This window comes from Spea bombifrons, chromosome 12 (genome assembly GCF_027358695.1).
Source record: "Spea bombifrons isolate aSpeBom1 chromosome 12, aSpeBom1.2.pri, whole genome shotgun sequence".
Lineage (NCBI taxonomy): Eukaryota > Metazoa > Chordata > Amphibia > Anura > Pelobatidae > Spea > Spea bombifrons.
The window spans coordinates 4,824,703-4,843,861 of NC_071098.1; the positions used below are offsets into that span (position 1 = coordinate 4,824,703).

Consider the following 19,159-nt stretch of genomic DNA (forward strand, 5'->3'; position numbering starts at 1 on the left):
AAAAGAACAATCCACTTCTCAACCCCAAATGAGGCAGTTCCTGCTACCACGCACACCCTCGAAGGTCTATTATACAAAACAAGGGCTCACTTTACACAATATAAGAAGTCTTTTTGTTACATTTTACTTTTGGCGTCCATTCATGAAATACAATGTTTCCACAGCACTATCCAGCCATGCGGGGTAAAAGGCTCCTATTCTATGAACCCAAAGGTTTTCTCCAGCATAAGATTATTTACTCGAGGAACGCTTTAGAAAGATTCCAGAGCCACCTCCTTACCGTCGCATGAACGCGGTGACCCAAATATCACATAACCCATAATGCTAAGCTTTGGTTCAATGAACATTCAATAAAAACATTTTATTCAGTGTTATGATTGCTTTAATTTGAACGTTCAATTCAGAGTATTCAGGATTAATGAGGTGGCTCTGGCACTTTAAGGCCAGCAGCCACCTAATAACATAAGTGCTGCCGACGGCTGGGTATGCGCACTACTGGAGTAGCTAATCCGGTGAGCATGGGGTGCTGTTGGCCAGCGGCCCCTCGGGCATTTGTCCAATGTGCCAGCTGGCTTGTCTGGGACCCCCCAGCACTGTATACAGTAATATAACTCCCAGCGCTGTATACAGTAATATAACCCTCAGCGCTGTATACAGTAATATAACCCCCAGCGCTGTATACAGTAATATAACCCCCAGCACTGTATACAGTAATATAATCCCCAGCGCTGTATACAGTAATATACCCCCAGCGCAGTATACAGTAATATAACCCCCAGCACTGTATACAGTGATATAGCCCCCAGCTCTGTATACACTAATATAACCCCCAGCGCTGTATACAGTAATATAACCCCCAGCACTGTATACAGTAATATAACCCCCAGCGCTGTATACAGTAATATAACCCCCAGCGCTGTATACAGTAATATAACCCCCAGCACTGTATACAGTAATATAATCCCCAGCGCTGTATACAGTAATATACCCCCCAGCGCAGTATACAGTAATATAACCCCCAGCGCTGTATACAGTAATATAACCCCCAGCGCTGTATACAGTAATATAACCCCCAGCGCTGTATACAGTAATATAACCCCCAGCACTGTATACAGTAATATAACCCCAGCACTGTATACAGTAATAACCCCCAGCACTGTATACAGTAATAACCCCCAGTGGTGTATGGCAATGCTAATTAAGCCCAAGATTCACTGCAAAATATTTCACAAAGGTAAATGAAACGCTAAGCGATTCCCCACATCGGTATCCACAAAACTGAAGAAATCATAAAAATGTAAGCAAAATACTACAATTTTTGCAAAAAAAAAAAAAAAAGCAGATAATTAACAGTTTATTAACTGAGAAATTTGTAATTTAATCAACAAGAAGCTAGAAATCATATCATGAAAACCCGAGAAATCGAATACTTGAAAGTTTACAGCTTTTTGGACGTAAAAAACACAGCCTGTGATGTTTTAAATGACTTCTTGTTTATTTAACGCTTTATAGTCGCTTTAAAAGTCACATTTGTGAGACAGGAACACCGTTCAGCAGAAATGCCCCGTGGGGGGTTATGCCGTTCTTAGAAAAGATTGAAGGTTAGAATTTCTGGGATGCTGGGAAATAAAATACCGCGTTATTTTTGTTACAGTGGAAAGGGCTTCGAAGTTCAGAACATAAATAATTATTTTGGGTTAAACAAGCTTTCGTGCTTTTTCTGGACTTGTATTTTAGATTTTTTTTTATTTTTATCCTGTGTTCTTCTCCAGGGTCATACGGAGGGGGGTCTGAAACTGACATGAACCTGCTGGGGGGGGGGGGGCGAGGAAGGGGGTATAAGGGGGCTAGGTTCAGAGCAGGGTTAGCCAAATACTGGATGAATTAAGCAGGACAAACAGACAGCTCACCTCGTGGTGAACTTTTCCTCCAGCTAACCTGCTCCTCACCCGGCCCGGCACAGGTGGAGCACGACTGACGTTCCAGTGAACCCTCACTCCCACCGCCTTCCCCGCGATCTACAGAAAGCCAACTGTGGCGCTTCATTCACATTTTGTGACACGCTGCATTCCGGCGTTATTAATGGAAACTCCAAAAATTCATTCTATGCGGAATGCAGAAGACTTTACCCGTTCAGGACCAGAGGGTTGCGTTACGCGATTAAAAGTGGAGTCCAAAGTGCGGCTTTCAGAAACGTCACGGCGTGCAGAGAAAGTTTTCAAGACATGCTATGTGCAGGAGATATATTTGGAGCTTTAAACAGGTTCATTCTCTTCACTAAATATAAATATATCAAAGGGAATCAGGTTTGTCAATGCAGGGTTGATGCCACGTGGAATGCCACATGGTCCCCCTTTGTCAAAGTTGTGGCCCCTTATTAGAGGTGAGCGACCCGGCCTGTGGTGTAGCATAAGCCACACGCAAGCTAGAGGCACCCACTTTATAAGGAAAGTCCTCTCGTGCCCATAGGGATACCAGCTAAAATCAAAAAACCTAAACAAGGAGGAGTTACAGTCGGTTCTTGCTTGTACTTCCCCACCCCCGAGGAGCCCAGATTGAGCCCGCGCCGCTAACACATTTAAGCAATACTTAAATTGTTTTTTGTACAATGTTTTTTTAAAGGTTTATAAAAATTGGGCTTTTTTGCGGACATTCTGGTTGAAATTAAGGTTTCCAGTTGTGGTGATTTCATTTATTTAATTCGGGACTTTAATTTAATTTTTTTATTTATCTTGGTTGGATGTGACTGTTTTTGTCCATTTTAGAATAAAAATTCATAAAAAATATTTCTACTGCAAAAACAATAGGTTTTTTTTTTTTTTTTTTTTTAACCCTCAGTTCATCCCTTGTAATCCTACATTGAACCCGCATTATATATATATAATTTAATTAAATTTCCTTTTAATTAATGGAACATTTTCAGGATTTTTTCTCATCCAATTACTCTCCCCCTTTCGAAAAATAATTGAATGCAAACATATTAAAAGACCATTCCTTTGGAATCCCAGAGCTCCTGGTGAATTAAGAACCCATGAATGTCTAAGGTGATCTAGTTCTGATCCCCTTCCCTAAATTACTGCTCAATTAAATGACTTTATCGCGCAAAACAAGACCGAAAAGCACCTGTAAATCCACGACAGACCCCGGCCGTAAATCACCAACTAGAAAGGAACGTAATTCACCAAATCCAATTCGGTGAAATTTATTTGTTTTAATATTGCTTTCAACGGGACTTACTTTTTTTTTTTATTAAACTGGTCAAATTGTCAAATTTATAGACAAGAGAAAATAAATAAATTTAAAAAGAAAATCGCTTTGGTGGACCATAAAAGTCATCGCTAGACGCGGTTCTTTGAATTCTTGGAGAATGCTAGCTCCCCGGCCGCCTTTATTTCGCGGACTCTGAATTAGTCCTCGAAGACAGTTGGTGAAATTTACTATTGCAATCGTCCGGGAGAGGAGAGGGTAGTACTTCGCCCATCTATCCAGTAACAGGGCTGTCTGTCCCGTAAGACCCCACGTAACCTTTACTGTTATTTATTAACACTTTCTAGAGCCGTGGAAAATGAACTTTACAAACTTCAGTGCTGATGAACGGGGTGAAGCCCAAGAATCAGCGAATCCATTGTGTTGTGCTGACAGAAAGATACTGTTACAACACACTTCAGCTGCCAACTTACAAGAGTCACCCAATCCATCATGTCGGCCTGTTGGATCACAAGGCAGTGAAACTCAGCCTGGCGTGTTATTTTAGCCTTAGAGGACTGTGAGATAAACGGGGCATGAACCGGCCCCCTGGCAGGGGGTCGACCCCCGGCGCCCTCATTAAAGCGCCAATCAAAAAGAGTAATGAAAGGGGGTAAACGGAATCCTGGCTCCGTGGACTTCAACGGCTATGAAACCGTGAGAGTTTTCCACAAACCGAAAATCTGCTTCTAAAGGAAGGTTTACTGCGAAAAAATTAAATTTTAAGAGTAGAAGAGAGCGCCAGGGGTTAGATTTACTGCCAGGACTTAATAACCACGACCTGGGAGCGATGGAAGCTATTGTCCTACAGGAACTGTCGATTTGGAGTTACAAGCTCCGTGTTACCAGTTCCTCACACGCGTGTTGGCCAACAAACGTGAAATGTAAAGAAATTTAGCGTCCTAAAACTTGATGTTTTTCAATACAACCAAATCTCTTTGTTGCAGTAAAGAATGATCCCAAGACGGCAACGAAGTAAAGACCAAAACGAAGTAATCACCGAAAATCAGTACTCACCATTAAAACTCTGCTTTAAAGCTTTAAAGATTCCTGGCCACGGGCGACTCAGGTCTCTGGCCCTCGATACAGAAGGTCTTCATGACCAAGGGTATATCGCACGTAGACTACGAGGCCCTCCTGTATGTATATCAGATCATATACTGACTCCGAAGATCAGGCGGCCACTGCAGGACTTCTCAAAACCATGTCCGGGGTTCTCCATAAGATTTTTTTTGAGGTTGAGTTCTACTGGATGACCGGTAGCATTAGTATAGAGGCTACTTAACTTTCTGAAATAGGTACCAGGACTGGACTCTGGATTAAAACTACTAGGGACACTTAGTAGCTGATAAAATGATGTACGCTCTGCTCTTACACTCGTGTAGCTTGTGGCCGAGGGTATCCAGCCGGTGGCCATACACCAAGGCACGGGAACGGCCACGGAGTGACAATGGAGGTACGTTAGAGGGGCTATTGGACAACCAAACGTTTGCCCAGCTTGCCCGATGGCATAAATAAGAACTAAAGCAGCAGAAAATCGATACTTTATGTAAAAAAACCACAAAAACAAAACAAAAAAGCGAAGTGACAAGAATAGAGGAAAAGTTGACGTCTTGTCTTGGAGGAAGAGGATGGAGAGAGACAGAAGGTATTTAGAGGAAGGATGAAGAAGGGCAGGGGTTTCTAGAAGGAATGGGGGTGGAGAAGTGTTTGCTCCTGTAAGAAGTGAAATTATATAAAAGAGCCATAATTAGAGATTTCAAGCGATCAGAAATGATATTTTACACAAGAAAACTAAGCCCCCCCGTTACTCCTACCACAACTCCATGTCTTTGTTTAGTTTCATTATTTTGTACTCTGGGACAGTTGGACTACCTGCTTCTTGCACTCTCTTTGTGTTGTTGTTACGAGGGCCAGGAGAAAATAAATGAGGGAAAGTTCAAAGTTCTCAGACTTATAAAATACTTTACTTGGTAGCGACTAAGTAAATACTTTATTTCCATTATAAAGTCAATAATTACTTCATATTTACTCGACAGAATATCCAAAACAGGCGACTCATTATCCTATCGTTAGCTCGTCTAGACTTGACTTGTAAACATTTGGTGTAAAAGATTTGTATGTGAAATAAAATGTGTAATAGGTCTACACGGCCAAGTAATTACAGTCTACAAAAGCGGAATAAATTCCACCAAATCAGGAAAAAAAAATAATGAAACAATTTCTTAATTCCAAATTCTACTTTAAATTGCCATAAATAAGGAAAACTATAGATGAAGGGTAAGAATGATTTGTTTTTCCAGAGAAAAAAAATAACCGTTACTGGGAAGTCATATCTAACTCAAGGCATTAAAAATACCCAAGGGAAGCAGGAACGGGTTTATTAAAAGGTAACATTAAAAGCAAACTATAAAAAATGGAATGATTGGTTTTGAGTTTTTGTACCGAAAAAAAGTTTTACTTTGAAAAACCGTAACCTTTAAAGAACGAGCCACTATAATTATGGTTTATTTCAGCGGTTTCAATGTTTTTTACCCCAAACCTCCAGCATTTGAAGCCAACTATAAAACGCTCAGTTGAAAGAACATCGGGTTGACTGACCTGGGCATCTGTGCGGTCCGGGATTCTTGGCAAAAAAATGATAAAAATATCACAATCTGGTCAGGATTTCAGGGACGAAATCATAAAACGGCATTTCAAAAAGCTTGAACTTTACCTACGCAACGGTTACTTCCGTGCAAAAATGTTAAGAATAGTATCTGAAATATTTCTATCATATAAATAATTATCGATTATGCCATAGGACATAAACATTTTTTTTTTAGCATTCCTCCAAATTACGTGTAATTATTACATTTTATGTGTAATTCTGGGAAAAGTTCTAAGTGAGGGAAAATTGTATTCATATTAGTATTTATATGTATAGCGCCAACAATATCCGCAGCGCTTCTTACAGTCCCTACATTCAAAGGGTCTGACAAAACTAGAACTGGCGGACTAAGACGACCCGATCTATTAGGTAAAGAGGGCCCGGCTCACAAGAGCTTACAATCTAGATCAGGGGCGTACAACCTGTGGCCCTCCAGCTGCTGCAGGACTACATCTTAGCTGAAAGAGCATTATGGGAGATGTAGTCGTGCAGCAGCTGGAGGGCCGCAGGTTGGACGGCCCCCCGCTCTAGATCGATCACTGTGATATTAAAATTTGATAGTTGGGTCCGCATTTTCTTTACAAAGACTCAGAGCAAACACAAAATTGACTTAAAACGTGTAGATTCCGCAGCTTTTACATCCACACGGATGGCTTTGAGCGTCTAATTCCGACCTTCGAGAGTCCGTGAAGATAAAGACAAATAAGTTAAAAAATAAATAAATAAATAAAGAGCGCGTTGCCAAAACCATCTGGAGGAATTCAAAGATCTCGCTGCATTCTGTGGACACTTTGTTTTCGGGCCGGCACAAAATATTAGATTACATCTTTTTCATCTTAACGCTGTCCTCTCGCTGACCCGCGTGTTCCGCAGGAAAATAACATACTCGCTTCTCTGTTTACTTCTCGCGTTTTACGTGGAGCGGCATTGGAACGCAGGAGTCTGGGAGTGGATGAGCATGTTAACAATTACATCTGTCAGGAAAGAGGTTTTTAGGAAAATGAGCCTTTTTTGGTTAATTAGTAGTATGGAGCGCCCTTTATCATTATATATGCATGAAGAAGCGGAGCGGGTTTAAAGGGGAACGCACGCCATTTTCTTTTTATCGGCGGTATAGGCGTGTAGTCCGTAGAGCACGTAGTAAAACGTCCTCTGTTTGTAGTCTTTGCTTTCTGGTTCGGTCCGTGTGAACTGGCTGCTGTCTCTCGAGTCTTCCGGGCGCTCCAACGTCGGCTCTCTCAGCCAGACCACGGACACCATAGGTCCCTGGACATTCTCTGCCGTCAGACTCCCCTCGCGGGAAGCCACATATTGCTGAAAGTAAGGGTCCAGCTCGCGGCCTCTTGCGCAATACGTGACCTCTACTCTTAAGTGATGGCGTAGAGTACCAAGTTCCATGTCCCACCGTCTTCGGAGCGCGAGGACGACTTCCAGGACGCGACTGACGACACCGAGAAGTGCCAGGGTACTGAGTATTCTCTTAACGCTACGGGTAGGTAAAACTGAAAAGCTCTTAAACATAAAACATTATATTAATAATAATCAAACCTTTTGGGCACAATGATGCCCAACACATTTGGTTTATGGGTGGAGGAGGAGAACAGGTTGGCCAAAGCCAAAGTTCACCATCCATGTAAAATCCCAACTGCTGTGAAAATTGTGATGTCAGAACAGGGGGATCAATAGGGTTTTGGAAATACTTTTTTTTAAGACAAAAAGGTAAAAAACCCTAATAAATAAGAAAAAAAAAAACCACCGTTGTGCTCTTGAATAGTCTATAGAGGTCGGTGACCACGTCCTTCAGGGAAGATAAACCGGTTTTAGATGCATTGCACTTTGGTTTAAAACGATTCCATTTCTCCTCTCTATGAGACAGAGCGATATTATCCTGATTTAGGAAAAGGCTTTATCGACAGGTCTGCTTTAATACATCACCTTTATCGCCGCCTAAAGAAGCATCAGCTTGATTTGTTAGGCTGATCTTCTCGGGTAAACGCATGTCGTCCGCAGCCTAGTCGGCTGTTTGACTTTAAGTAAAATCGATAATGTTTCTGTTATGCTTTCCAATATTGATTTTGAATGCATCAGGCTGCGATCCTCGCTTAAAGGGACCTCGAAATCAGACGAAGCGATTGAAATTTAACCATTTATTCCACCTTAAGACAGGATCTCCATGGCTACCATTTCAGAAAATTAGAATGTTTAGAATGTTTGAAGGGCTGGCGACCAGACGTCTGTCACTCTAAGAAAGGCCTAATTAAAGAACAGCTCAGGACACGGTATCTGCTGGGCCGGAGCACCCGAGGCTCCTACTAGTGGCACCGGCATCTCGAACGTTTGTAGACTAACCGGGTCGTTTAGTAAAGAAACCTACATTGATGTGGAACCGGCAGCATCTATCTGCAAGGAGCTAAAGTGGGTTTACCGCGTGTCGCCCTCGTTCTTTTCTCTAAACCTGCTTTGAGGCTCATTGGTATTCATCAAATTAACCAATTACAGCCTAAAATCAGCAAAGAGACTGTGGGTTTAGTTTAAAAAAAAAAAAAAAAAAAAAGAAAAATGGACTAGTATATAAGATTTAAAGACTCAAACACTTACAGTATAATGCTACACAGAAAAAAAAATGTTAATTCTACAACTGCATGGGGAAAAAAAACCCCAAAAACGTTCTTTGCCGGAAAACATAATTTAGGATTCCAACGTCTCTCTAAGAAAAACACAAACATTAACATCGATCTTTATTCAACGAACTCAAACGCACACCTTTTTCTCAAGAGAAAAAAAAAAGAGTAATGAGATCCGCATTATTCTTATTCACTAGTAACTTTTAACGTCCTATTCACGAAAACATTCGGGATAGCCCCCCCCCCCCGCGCATGCACCATGTTTCCGGACGCGGGGTCCGGCAGAGATGCATAGATTCGGTACAGTATTTGCAATCGATTTTGTTTCGACGTCTAAGGAATTTCATGTAAACAAATTCGACATCCTACGTCAAAAGAATTTGAGTTTTTTTCCCCCTCTGTATTTACATCAAAACCTAGATTTACATATTTACAAAGTTAGCAAAATAAAGGTCTTTCTGTAAAATGAGCACAATGTTAAATTTATATATTTATATATGTATATATATATTTATATCACAATTTAAATATTACTAACCCATAATATAAATTACCCCGCTATCACAAATATACTATAAAGGCAGCAGTAGTGCACGTTACCCAAAAACCTTCGTATTGATACTAATTTCACTTGTTTTGGACTCTATGAAGCGTAAGCTCTTGTTCAGTGGTAAGGAATACTTTAAGGCTCTATATCCAGGTGCTCGTTGTCCTCCGATGATCGTAACATCAGCTGCTGCTCGTAGTAAAGACTCTTCGCATAATTTATTTCCTGGGAGATCTTCACGGCCAGCGTTTCGGACTTCACGTGGACCTTTACAGTGAGAACGGAAGAAATAATCGATATTATTGGGCAGGGATCCAGAAAGACGTTTTCTAAACCCATTATTTTAAATCATTGACACCTCTTCCATGTCACTGGTTGCTCCATCATGCAAAGTCCATTCCCAGTTTGTCCCTATACTGGAACACGCCACAATGGACTGGTCCAAATGGGACAAATATTTGGGTGGCAAACCGTTATTTAGGTGTCTAAACTGCTTACAGGTGATTCATTTTAACAGTCTGGTAATTTAGGAAAAAACATAAATAAAACGTTTTTTAAATAGCCAATTTACTATAAAATGTGTAATGACATAGGTACAACTCCAAAATATATACTTAAGGGTAGGCGCTATATAAAAAAATATTAAATAAATATTAAATATTTATTAAATAATAAAAAATGCAATTATTCTAAAAATAAATAATAAAATAATAATAAAAAATTATGAAATATATATTATATATATTTAATTATAATGGCTGTATCTATGATGGAGGAACTCCAAAATCTTTTTCCGAAAACTGTTTTTTTTTACAAATAATAATTAATTATTTGGATGTTTTTTGGACAGATAGAGAAAACCTTTTTTCGGGGAAAACACTAAGATTTTGATGATCTCAAGCTCTTACCATAGGCTTCTGATGAGAGGGTCCCGGGAAGGCCACCCCACTGCTTGTATTTTCCGCTTTCTTGGTGAGCTGCACGTAGATCCTGCCGTGGTCCTTCGACACTAAGCAGTGATATAGATCATCGTACTTAATTTCAAGGAATATGGCGTCCCGGTCTACGTAATCTCCCCACTTCAGGAAATAAACTGCTTTGGATGAGATCAGCACGCAGTAGCTATCTATGTGCTCGACTGCAATAAAACTGGGGGGGGGGGAGAACATAGAAGAGGAAAGTTAATGAAACCCATCTGAAAATACATCGATACACATGGATTAAAATGACATATGACGCTGTTCTATGTATAGTTCATAACAAACGTGATGATCTTAATGGACATTTTCATGATTTGGCTGTTCTTGTCTGTTTCATAATTTGGCCCATGTCCACGTTATTATGAGTTAGGGAAAACTTGGTTATAGTTTCCCAGTTCACTTTACTTCTTACTTCTGACTTTAAGCTTCGTCACTTCTGCCTCCAACTATGAAGACACTAGCGGATCTCATTAGATCATAGAATTAGATCATAGAATTAGATCATAGAATTATATGGAAAGTTGGTAGCGGTACGACTCGGGTTGTTGGTCTTCAGGGATAATACCAGACTATATCACAGAGGTGCAGGTACCCCACTGTGCCCCAGGGAGCCCACTGTGATTGGGCTCCCTGGGGCACTACTGACTAAATGGGCTGTTTGGGGAGGTTACGATGTCTCCTGCAACCCGTACATTAAATAGTGGATTGCGCCCCGGCTGCCAGAGCATTCTGTACCCCCCAAGAGGCAAGAGCCAGAATGTGATGTCATATCCCAGCTCTCGACAGAGAGGACCGCAGTGATGATGCAAGGCCTGGCCGGTGGAGACGGGCACTTACGAATACGCAATGGTCTCTTACAAAACAAAGGTAAAGCTCGAAGAAAAGAAAACCCATATGAATCGAATGAGGTAAGAAAGGGTTAAAAAGTTCGTGGAAATAGTGACATCTCCAGCTACTCACCATTCCTCCGGGATGTTGTCCGTCAGTCTGAAAAGCTGCTCTTGTCCCTCGGCCTGAATATCCGAGTATCTCGGTAGGAGTCCTTGGGGACTTGTGCAACAACGTGGCCTCCTGACCCTCTGAACTTGCATTCTGCCAGAAGACATAAGGATGTGTTTAGTATAATAACGCAAAACACAAATCCCACAAATCAAAGACGCCGGGTTTTTTTTCCAGCAACTGTGTTTTAAGGGCAAAATTTAACAGTTTGTTAAACGTCAGGCCAATTAGCGAAAAAGAAATCCAAATAAATGTTCATTTTAACCGAGAGGCAAAGCGGCGCGTGGGGGACAGAAGACCATGAAGGACAACAATATCTCGCAAAGCGATGGAAACCATTAAAGGAAACTTTTACTAAACTTTCTTTTTAAAGGGGAACGGTCACAGCTTTTAGTGTCACTATTTATAAGCTTAGGCTCTTTGCCTGTCAAAGATTGTTTTACAAACAGCAGTCAGTGGCAAAGCCAGCATTATCTGCTTCATTTCCCCCCATCCTTACAAAAGGCTGCCTGAACCAATCAACAATAACCAGGAACTTAACAATAGGGGAGAGATAACGTAAGATGAGCATACACATATATCGCTTATATTAATCTATTACAGGTGTCTCATTTACTGCACAGAAATGGGGAAAATCACAGGCCCACTTTAACACTTTAATGGCATTACAAAAATACACGGTGTTATTCCTGTTTATGGGCCAGGACGGGTTATGTATCCATGGCACGGCCACTAAAAACCATTAATACGAGACCCTCCATATCTACGTCGCAGGTTCCAAGCAGTAAAGACATTTTCCCTACTCCTTTCATCCTTTTTTCTTGCGTATAACTCAACTTTCTGTTTTCATGGAATAGAGAAAAAGATCACGAAAAAACACAAATGCCAAAAAGTGATTTGGAAGCCAAGCTAGTCACAACGGCTCATTTTTCCGCAGCTCATCACAATGGGATCAAAAGCAAACCAGACATAAGAGACAAACCAAAGGAGGTTAACGTCGCTGCTCTGTCTGGATCTACAATGAGGCCACTTCCAGCCTTTGTGGTCCTAATAAAGACTGGGATTTATACGTGGCTTTCTTCTTCTCCCCAGCTCATCGGGGAAAATACACCTTAGGCCACCTGTTCAAGTATAACTCTCATTACTCTCAGCATTCTCAGACAGTGCTTTATGTGAGTTCAACAGCGGCTCAGAGGCCGGGGAGACTCTGGGGTCTACTCAACTAAATTTAAGATTTTAGCTCCTTGACTTGACTAAATCATTGTGAAGCTCCAACCCAGGTGGGCTTCTGCGGCAGGAAGAGCTTGCCTGGCCCTGTATGATGTATAGTTAAATTAGTGGGATTTCTTCAGAGCCTTCCCTATCTTTTAATTATGCTCTATGCAGGGCCATCTCAGCCCTTCCCGGGTCTAGGTAATGAATAGCCAAGTCGGGGAGTCGTTAGATATCCAAATCAAGACAACCGGTAACTTTGTAACATTTAAGTGTTCTCAGATGGTAACATTGTAACTTAGCTTGGAAAAAAGACCCAAGTCCATGAAGATATTAAAAATATATATTATTTCTGGATAATATTCAACAACGTTTTGGAAGGAAGCGACTCGAATAGCGTTTTTCCACGGTAAAGACGTTTTATGGCACGAACGCAACAGCTTTCTACATCTGTATAATGCATCCAGTGTTCTACGACACATAGGATCTGTATGATCTATACGAGTACTGAATTTAAATGAAACGCAAGCATAAATAGAAATGAGATGTAGGTGTTGTGAAGCCTTGCCAGCATGCGGGACGCGATTTTATTGGCCCTCAGCATTAAAAGTTACAAAGGAGCCTGGAATAAGACGGGGAAAACGTCTGCACCGAACAAAGACCCCACTGTACCCTGCGGCTCCTGGTGGGATAACGGTCAACCTGGTGATAGCGTTCATCACCAAGGGTCCTCAAGGGTAATGTTGGGTTTTTTGTGTTTCCGTCCGAGCGTCAGAACGGACAGCAGCAATTGTCGCAGTCCGTCAAAACTTGCCAAAAGTGGTCTGTTTGGACTGGAAGGCGAGCAGAATTCCACACGATTCAATGTTTCTGAAGCAAAAAAAAAGTCCTCTGCAGCCCGTTCCTCCGTCTCAAGTTACTTTCTGTAAATAATAAGGAACGCTGATGATTCTCCAAGAGCTGAAAAAAATTGAAACAAGCAGAGCAAAGCGTAGTGTGGCCCACATCTGGGTTACATTAAACACGCACTCCATGGTTTTTTTTCCTGATTCTTTTTTAATGAGCACACAAAAGCCATACACGACGGCGATGCCCTCGCGTCTGCTGGTCACAGCAGGGGAGAACTCCGCTCCACGAAGATACAATAGAGACCGGCAACGGTGTGATAAAGTTCAAGCACCCCTCGATAGGACAGGGACGTGTCTCTCGGCGAAGAGAATAAGTAGACTGCTCAAGATCAGAAAATTATATTAAAATAGTTATTTCCTGTATCCGACTCGATGGATAATGTCCAATTTGTCCCCAATTTCAGTTTTGACAAGACTTAACAGCCTCATATTGGTATGGGCTTGTCTCCTAAGTCATTAGCACAGGCTTCATAAAGCAGACCTATCACCCCCTAACTATAACAATTTAAAGTTCCATACGCCCCCAAAAATTCTAGGTGTCCAAATCGGGACACCTCGGTTGGGTAGTGTGGCAAGTGGGACGGTGGGACTTGGCAGGAAAGACTGAAGGGGAATCAGTTGTCTGATCTAAATCACCAAAGCGTCACAAGGCGGCCCCGTGACGGCCCATCCTGGGTCGCAGATCGGACGATTTCCCCAACAGGCCCATGCTCCCCACTGCCCGAAAATGCGGCACGGTGGGGCAACAACTCGCGGCAGTGCCTAACGCTGGGACTGTCCCACGAAGACCTGTATACAATGCAGCTGAATTAAAACATACCCATTAGGGGAAAGCATTGGGAGTTGGCACCTATAGGCATGACCCTACATCTCCAGAATTATTGGGTTCCTTTAAGTCAGGGATGTGGAGGAAGGCAAATACTAAATCATAGAATACCAAAAACATTGCAATATGGAGGAAAAAAAGGGGTTCGCTGGCCCTTTAATGAAAGAGCTATGAGCCATTAGAAGCCAGAGGAGCGATTTAAAGCTCTGCGGTATTCCCAAGGGCTTACTATATATTCATTTAATGTACGGGAGACAAACAGAGTCAGGGAGGAGAAGGGGGTGAGTTATGGAGCCCGGCTCTCTACTTAAGCCGAAATGTGTAATGCATAAAAAATAGTGTCTATGATTTCTGCTTTTTACTGCTGACCTTCGTTTCAATTTACAAGATGTAATCTGTCACTGTCTGAAAGCGCCCGCCGGGTGTAACGGACTCGCGCTTCGTTGTAATTCATCCGCTAATGATTGAAAGTAAAACGGGGGCTTTAAGAGACAGATGAAGTATGTGTGTGCGTGAGATACCTGACAAATTAATGGAGTCTTATCTTAAAATTTCCATTTTAACAGCCCCTGTAATGTCAGCGTGCGGCAGCGAGACGAGCGCTTAATTCATTTATCCCAGGAAGTTTTAGCAAAACCGCACGTAAACGGATACGGTATCCAGCCGTATATCAATGTCACGAAGCGCCATCGCGTCGAATAAAACATTTTTTATAGAAATGATGAGAAAAATTGTGTGCGTTATTCAGGATTCCATTAGCGTTACCCTCATTATTACTTCTTGATTTGTATAGCACCAGCATATTCCGCAGCGCTGTACAACGGGACCCTAAGCTTTATCTCACCTCTATGTCTATATGTTTGGGTCCCTGATTTTATGGAGGCCTTATCGCCATGGCAACCAATGCATCACTTTAAAAATGTCCTGGATTTAGAGTTGCTCTCGAATTTCTGCCTATGGGGAAACAAGATTTTAAACCAATTGGTGATCGGGTTCAAAGAACCTTTACCCCCCCCGTAAGGGTCAAAGGTTCACTTGTCTGCCCTAATAGAATTGAAGCGTATTAGACTTTAAGTGTCCGCCTGTATTCCTTCTTCTTGATGGGCTGTTAAGGGGTTCATTCAGGCCGATTTCCCCGGAGTGTCCGTCCTTGTTGCCGGTTAATCCACTTGACATGTTTAGCTATTGTTTCTGGCAATTAAGCTCTGCTATTCAACAAAAGGCGCATTTGACCTCCCGTCCTTAAAGCTCGTTGAGTCATGGAATTTCATAGGGCAGAAAAGAAGCGAGAGCGGCATCTCGTCTTGCAAAAAAAATAATAATACCGGTAATAAAAAAAACCCCAGACTGGCCTATTTATACAATGCTTTATTATTATTTATATAGACAAAGATGCCCCGAAACATTAAGTTAAGAGGGTCCTGCTCGCGAGAATTAAAATGCCAACCCATTAATAACGGCAGATTCTTAACATTCCATGAACATTTTCAGTGGCAAAAGTGTTAAAAAGCTCCGTAAAGGACTTTTACAAACATCATCGTGACGTTCTTCTAGTAACTATAGGTTCCCTCGACATGAAATCAAAGTCACAGCGAAAGTTCATAAACACGGTCCGGCCAGATCCTCCACGGTGTGGGATTATCGGTGGGAAATTGTATCACTCTCCCGGAATTGGTTTGCCCGGTATCTTTGGCCAACGCTGGAACCAACATACGTCTTGGTCATCATTATCCATTCTGCCTCCTAATGCTGGAGTCGGTTCCTCACCCACCTGCACCATCTATTGGGGCGGTAATATCTCATCTTAGCCTGTCCGGTTCCCTACGTATGAGGACACGGACATCATAGCCCAACAAGGCCATCAACTGTGATCGCTATAGGTGAATGATTATGGCCGGGATGACTAGGATGCAGTGAGAAACATATAGTACTGGCATAACCAATCTTATTCTATGAACGTATCTTCTAAATGTCACCCATGAAGTGTCAAAGTTTGCATATTACAGGCAAAGAGATTCTAAATCGTATTTGTTAATAGAAATGAACCCTAACAGGATAAACAAGGAGCTGAAAGCTCCAGACAGGATCTGACCGCCCCGAGACGCTAAGCGTTCGTTACAGATTAGGGACGCGGTTCTCAATCAATTTGCATTTTGGAGAATGCATATTTCTCCGCGTTTTGTACAGAATGTACCTCCTTTTCACTCAGGAAAAAAAAAAGAATGGTTACATTTAGCTTGCAGACCACATAATAGCAGAAACGCGTTTCCCCGGCGCTTGTCCTGAAAAGGATCTTTCAAAAAAAAAAATGTAACGAAAAAATGCTTTTTAGAAATACAAAAAAAAGGAACACTTTTACCATAACTGTGAAAACCGCAGGAGGGCTGGAGAAGGGATCCCCGCCTATACCTAACATAATTGTTATTGAAAGATGGCTTATGAATGGCTACAGTGTACATTACATTCCGTGTGAGAGGGTTAAACAGAACGGCCTCAACTCTTTTTAAACTTTTGCCCTCTGGATGTGTACTCGTTGGCTTTAGTACAAAATTTGAGCTGTATTACACGCCTTAACGATCTAGTTCAACTGCCGGTCAAACTCGGAGCCTGGCAGGCAGCCAGACCACAATCAGCGTGACACACAACACCCCCAGGCCCCGGCTCCCAGATCATTGGGAAGTCTGGTCTCTTCTATCTGCCTGCTCCGGATAAATCCATGGAGCAAAAAAAAAAAAGAACTTGGGATTTTTTTCCTTGGGTCGGCCCACGCGGGCCTCCTTTTGTCTGATACAGTGCTAAGCGAGATGTGTTTTTGGTGACTTCAGAGGTTGTTAAGTCCGGGTTGCAGAGCTTATTGATTGCTGAAAGAAGGAGAGTTCAAGAGAAGTGGAGCGCGAGGTGGACAACGCCGTCCCAGCAGGACGTGGACACCAAAAAACACGAGCGTCCGATCTCTCGTCGAGAAAGCAAAACCCTGAGGAACGTTTCATGGCAGACCAGCTAGAAGCTCTGAAAACCCCCCGGCGCGTAATCTCAACCAAATGTCCCGATCGGTTACGAAAAGTGGAAATGATCAGGTCGGGCAATTCATTTTGATTACGTTAATGGAGGATAATTGTCTTCTGCTGTACGGAAGGAAGTTTTAAGAGTTTTTCCCCAGATGAAATTGGTCACGGTCCAACAGAGTATCTGAAATGAACGTCTCCGATCTGCTCCCCCTCCAGCAGACTCGAAAAACGTGTCCAGAGCAGAAATGGAGTCAAGGTTGGACCTCCATCGCTGAACGATACCGGAGAATGGAGAGCTTACACTATGGACATGGTGGACTTTTAAAACAAATACATGAAAAATGTTACCAATAACCGGAATCTGGGAAACAAGAGTTATTCTACCCAATAAAAATATTTAAGAAAGGGATCCGGGCCAAAATAGTGACGGGAAATAAATAGTTCACGCTACTAAGGGTTTGCCCGTTTATGGCCGATCTGAGAGCAGGAAAGTCCTCGGAAGAAGGACTTTGGGGATTGGTTAGGAAAGGGCCAAGTCCAGTGAGTTACTCCTACAAGAAGGGCCCAGAATAATGCATAGTTAATATAAACATCTTGAGTCAGCTCGCTCATCTAATGATGTATTATGAAGAGTCTGCTCTGTCCTGGCAGGAAGGATTGGGTCGGTTCTAAATAATGTATAGTGATGTCGGAGAGTTGGTAAGTAAGTAGCTACGCGGGGGGGGGGGGCTGTGGGACATTAGGCAGGGGTGGTAGAGAACCAAAAGGATGATATGACTGTTATCGTTACGTTATATAATATTGGATTGGGTTAGACCAGGGGTTCTCAAACTGCGGCCCTCCAGGTGCTGCAGGACTACATCTCCCATACTCCTCAGCCAGCCCCTTAGCTGAAGGAGCATTATGGGAGATGTAGTCCTGCAGCAGCTGGAGGGCCGCAGTTTGAGAACCCCTGGGTTAGAAGTTGCCATAAAGTTGCCAGTCTCCCTGTCTTCATCCAACCCAATCCAATATTATGTAGCATAAAGATGTTAGGTTGCCAGTCCACAGCTATAGAGAAGCTGATTGGCTGTGTAATTGACCGGGAGACTTAAAAACCCATACAAAAAGAGCATGGAAGGGATTCAGTCATGGTGTAAGTCTATTCCATGAGATGGAAGCAACCAATACCGAACCATTCCCAGAAATAATAATCAGGTAAAACCTTGCCTCATCCCTATTTTTTTTTTTTGAGAATGCTAACTGCCATGTGACTCAAAAGCAGCCAGCCATAGGCTGTTGCTTTAGGATTAGTGATATATGTAGCGCCGCCATATTCTGTAGAGCTGTACAACATAGGAGCTGAAAAGCTCCTTAAAAGTTTGTGTTTTAATTTGATTAAACCTTCAGAGTAAAGAATAAAATGAAAAATCGTGGCGGAACAGGACCTTCAAACGAACTATCCCCCAAAATACAATTCACAATCAGAAAGCGAATTTCTCAATGAAATCAAAATCCCAACGCAGTTCGCACTTAATAAAACGGACCCCCCAACCATTAATATTCAAATCCACAGAAAAACAACAAAAAAGGTGGGGGGGGGCTCTCGGAGCGTTAACTATTTATAAACAAAGAAGTAGAATTATTTTCTTTGACCGCTTAGAACAGAAAATGAAACACCTTTCCAGCTGCGTCCCCCCCGTATTACAGCCAATAAACATAAAAGGTCTGTGTTTTTATTATACTAGGGTTACAAAAATATACTTTCCTGGTGGAGGAGGTCGGTAGGAATTATCGTATTTATCCCCGACGCGCACCGCAACTGTGCGAAGAAAAAACAAGCAAATCGATGTATATCTGCGCGTTTCCAAAACAAACAACAAATACTTGGGATATCTTCCAGTTTTCGGATCTATAGGGGGTTACATAACATCATTCCGGAATCTCTCGCGATCCTCAGTAGTAGATACAAAGAAACATAGAATTTGGGATTTAAATAGGGATTTTTTGTTATACAGAGAAACACAGAACCTGCAGGCAGATCGGCCCCATTCGGCCCCCCGTCTAGTCGCCCCTGTCTCCTGCTGTAAAGACTCAAACCTTAATCAGTTGTTGGTCTCGTCTTAGATTCAGGAGCCGTATGCCCACCCCATGCATGTTTAAATCCACTCATTGTATTA

At 42.2% G+C, this 19,159-nt stretch overlaps 1 protein-coding gene across 1 annotated transcript in view; it reads right to left on the bottom strand.

Annotated features, from left to right (window-relative positions):
- Positions 1 to 8,668: 8,668 nt before the first annotated feature.
- Positions 8,669 to 19,159, bottom strand: part of VPS13D (vacuolar protein sorting 13 homolog D) — a 64,378-nt gene continuing 53,887 nt past the window's right edge. The window contains exons 67-69 of the mRNA XM_053451372.1: positions 11,008 to 11,139; positions 9,976 to 10,216; positions 8,669 to 9,334 (exon numbers count right to left, since the gene is read on the bottom strand). Of these exons, the coding sequence (XP_053307347.1) occupies positions 9,203 to 9,334; positions 9,976 to 10,216; positions 11,008 to 11,139 (505 nt within the window). The 3' untranslated portion in view covers positions 8,669 to 9,202. The remainder of the gene's footprint in view (positions 9,335 to 9,975; positions 10,217 to 11,007; positions 11,140 to 19,159) is intronic.